General features: G+C 34.6%; 1 protein-coding gene across 2 annotated transcripts in view; it reads right to left on the minus strand.

The window, feature by feature from the left end:
- LOC107098575 (chromosome unknown open reading frame, human C1orf112) overlaps window positions 1-2,885 on the minus strand; it is a 22,738-nt gene extending 19,853 nt beyond the window's left edge. For both annotated transcript variants that reach the window (XM_015396315.1, XM_015396316.1), the window contains exons 1-6: window positions 2,695-2,885; window positions 2,400-2,582; window positions 1,525-1,564; window positions 1,335-1,423; window positions 859-963; window positions 246-386 (exon numbers count right to left, since the gene is read on the minus strand). In XM_015396315.1, coding sequence (XP_015251801.1) covers window positions 246-386; window positions 859-963; window positions 1,335-1,423; window positions 1,525-1,564; window positions 2,400-2,495 — 471 coding nt within the window. In that variant the 5' untranslated portion in view covers window positions 2,496-2,582; window positions 2,695-2,885. The remainder of the gene's footprint in view (window positions 1-245; window positions 387-858; window positions 964-1,334; window positions 1,424-1,524; window positions 1,565-2,399; window positions 2,583-2,694) is intronic.
- Window positions 2,886-2,963: the final 78 nt, after the last annotated feature.

Here is a 2,963-nt window from a genome sequence, read left to right on the forward strand (position 1 = left end):
TAAACAAATCCATTTTTTTTTTTCACTTCTCCATTAAAATCCATGATGACAGGCAACTTCCTGTTGCTCAAGAGTTCCCAACCTTAGGCTAGATCAGTTTAGATGTTTTGTTAAACCTGCTTCTTGAAATGAACCCCCTGCACACAAGCTTATTTGAACTATAACAAACAAACAACCCTTTACACTCAACGGGCATGTTTTACATCCGTCTGCTCTTATAGACACAATGAGATGAATAAGCAAACCTTGCAGTGCTGAAATGTTTCTCTGAGGACTTTAAGTATGCAAGTTGGTAGCGAACGGATAGCATCCAGACAGGGACCTTCTTCAAATGAGCCGACATGGCGAACGCAAACGGAAAGTACATCGATCACTTGCATCATTGCCTGAAACAGACGACCTTTGTTAAAGTATCAGGCTTAGGAAAGGTTAGTAAGATGACAGATGCACCAAACAACCTGATTGCAATCAGATCAGCATTCTGCCCCATCAGAAGTCCAAATACTAAGAAGGTACATTTTAATTCCAATCATGTTTTATTAAAAAAAAATGCTAATTTGACTTTAGCACACTCTTTTTGGTTTAATTAAAATCACATAAGGTAAGGAAGGCATAAATAATGAAGAGCTTATAATCTTGTTTTTTTCCTTTGGAATCAAAACTACAACATCCATCAAAGAAAGTGTGGCACATTATCTTAGAAGTGATATTAAAAAAAAAATACTAAATCAGTCTGAATCGGTAAAAAGTATTTAACAGGAGAAAAAAACATATAGATGCTTCCCAAGTCCGAATTAGGACATTGTATAGAAAGCATGAGGTTAAAACATGATTTTGAATCAGACAGTGTATCTTTACCTGTAGAATGTTCCTGAAAAAAGCACACAGCTCAGTGTTTTGACTTGAAAGCTCGCCAACTTGATTCATTATTTCCTTTATCATACTGTCGTACATCATCACTGCCTGCAAACATTTGTGTAAGACAAGAGAACATAACTAAAAACAAACACGATCGTTACACTTTTTGAGATGTATTGTTAATAAATTGGAGGATAAGACAAGTCTATTCAAAACAGCCTGATACAATAAAAAAAAGAAAGGAGAAAAAGATTCTGCCATGCCTATCGGCCAATTCAGCTATTCATCTGTTAACTTAGCCAGTTAACATAATGGTAAACTAAATGGCTAATTCATAGCATTTAGTGGCATTAATTTCAAACAATATAATAACATACATCTTTGGCCTCCTGTCTATAGCAAACAGATTATATTGATTTAATTGTTTAAATTAGTTTGGATACTAAATCTATGGCAAATATAGATGTTTAATTTACCTTTGGTAGGATCTTGGAAAAGCAGTCCTCTTCGAGCTGCGGTAAACCAATGTGTGGCAAGAACATCTCTGTAATTATCTTCAGTATGCCTGTGTGGAGGTTTATTTAACATTACAGGCGGTTCATGATACAAAGAAGAATGGACATAATAGCCAATGTAAAAAAACGTAGAAAAAAGAATACTACTCACGTAGATGATCATTCCAGCTATCTGACTCATAATGCAAGGAGTAGAAACAGTCAAGAAAAAGCTCATTATTAAAAGCTGTATTCACTCTAAAATGATATCATGTGAAAATACATACTGGAAATGCATACACTAAAAGAATATATAGCTATATATATTGAGAATCTGGATTGAAAATTTTTTTTTTCCAATCTGAATTAATTTCATTTTTAAAGCATATAGTATAATTTAATTATCCTCCATGACATCATATTAGGAATTTATTTTGTAGGCCACTATTACCCATCTAACAACTCTAATAAGGAAGATCAGTCATGTGTAGGATCCTGTGCTGTGCAGATTTTAAATAATGAAATGTTAGGTGTGTATTTGATGTGCACAGCACCACTTAAAAGATTTTTATGAAATCATAAATACTGAAATACGTATTATATACTTGTACTGATTTTTCTTTTTTATGTCATACCCTTTTATATAAAAAGCACTTTTAAAATTACAAAGGTCATCAAAGTGCTGTGCATACAATTAAAAGCAACAGTAAGTAAAATAATTAATACTTTAAAAGTAATTAACAGAAGATAAAAATAATATTAGATCAAATAAAAATAGGGTCAAGCTTCACCAATCAAATGTGTTGTAAGAAGACATGGGTGGTATTTTTCCATATATGTCAGGGCTGTTGGTCAATATAGATTAAAATAAAGCACAAAAACAACTTTAAGGGTATTTTTTACAAGGTTAATCTATTCTAAGTTTCAGTTCAAGTTTATACTCTCATCAACAGAAGCGTTACACAATGTGGTGTTTGGACGAGTCACTGAGTCATCATCAGAGGAAACACAACTGGCCTGAGGATTAAATGAGGTCTGGGAGGATATTGTAAGCTTTGGGAGGACAGACTTGAGCTCCTGGCGACAGGTTTCCTGACTCCACTGCACCACCTCATCCAGTAAAGACGTGTTGCTCTGGGACATGATGATGGGAAATCCACCGGTGTTGGTCAACGCGGCGGGGGAGTCACTAACGGAGGTTTAGATCTATCAACATGTCCTCAGACGAACCTGGAGTTGTTAAAAGTACATTATTCAGAGCTTCAACTAGCGAAAGGCTAGTTGCTGCTAACGTTGGTAACGTTTCAATTTAAAGTAAATGGAAAAATTAAAGTTAGCTTACTGTAAGGGTGGGACTCGTCTGAACGTAGATTACGTTTTAGTTCCTGTATATTGGTTTCTCCTTACGTTGCACCTTGGATACAAAATGCCGTTAAATTACATTTAATTAATAATAATAATAAAAAAAAGTCAAAGTACAAAAATTGAACAGTTTATTTTGCACAAACAGCCCGCGCGCATCTTATTAACCCGGATATGACGTTTGGAAGTGACGAAGCTCACCACATATTGTGCCGATTGGTTGGAATCAGATGAATAAACCAATTAGAA

The sequence above is a fragment of the Cyprinodon variegatus genome, unplaced genomic scaffold, assembly GCF_000732505.1.
Source record: "Cyprinodon variegatus isolate N-32 unplaced genomic scaffold, C_variegatus-1.0 Scaffold790, whole genome shotgun sequence".
Lineage (NCBI taxonomy): Eukaryota > Metazoa > Chordata > Actinopteri > Cyprinodontiformes > Cyprinodontidae > Cyprinodon > Cyprinodon variegatus.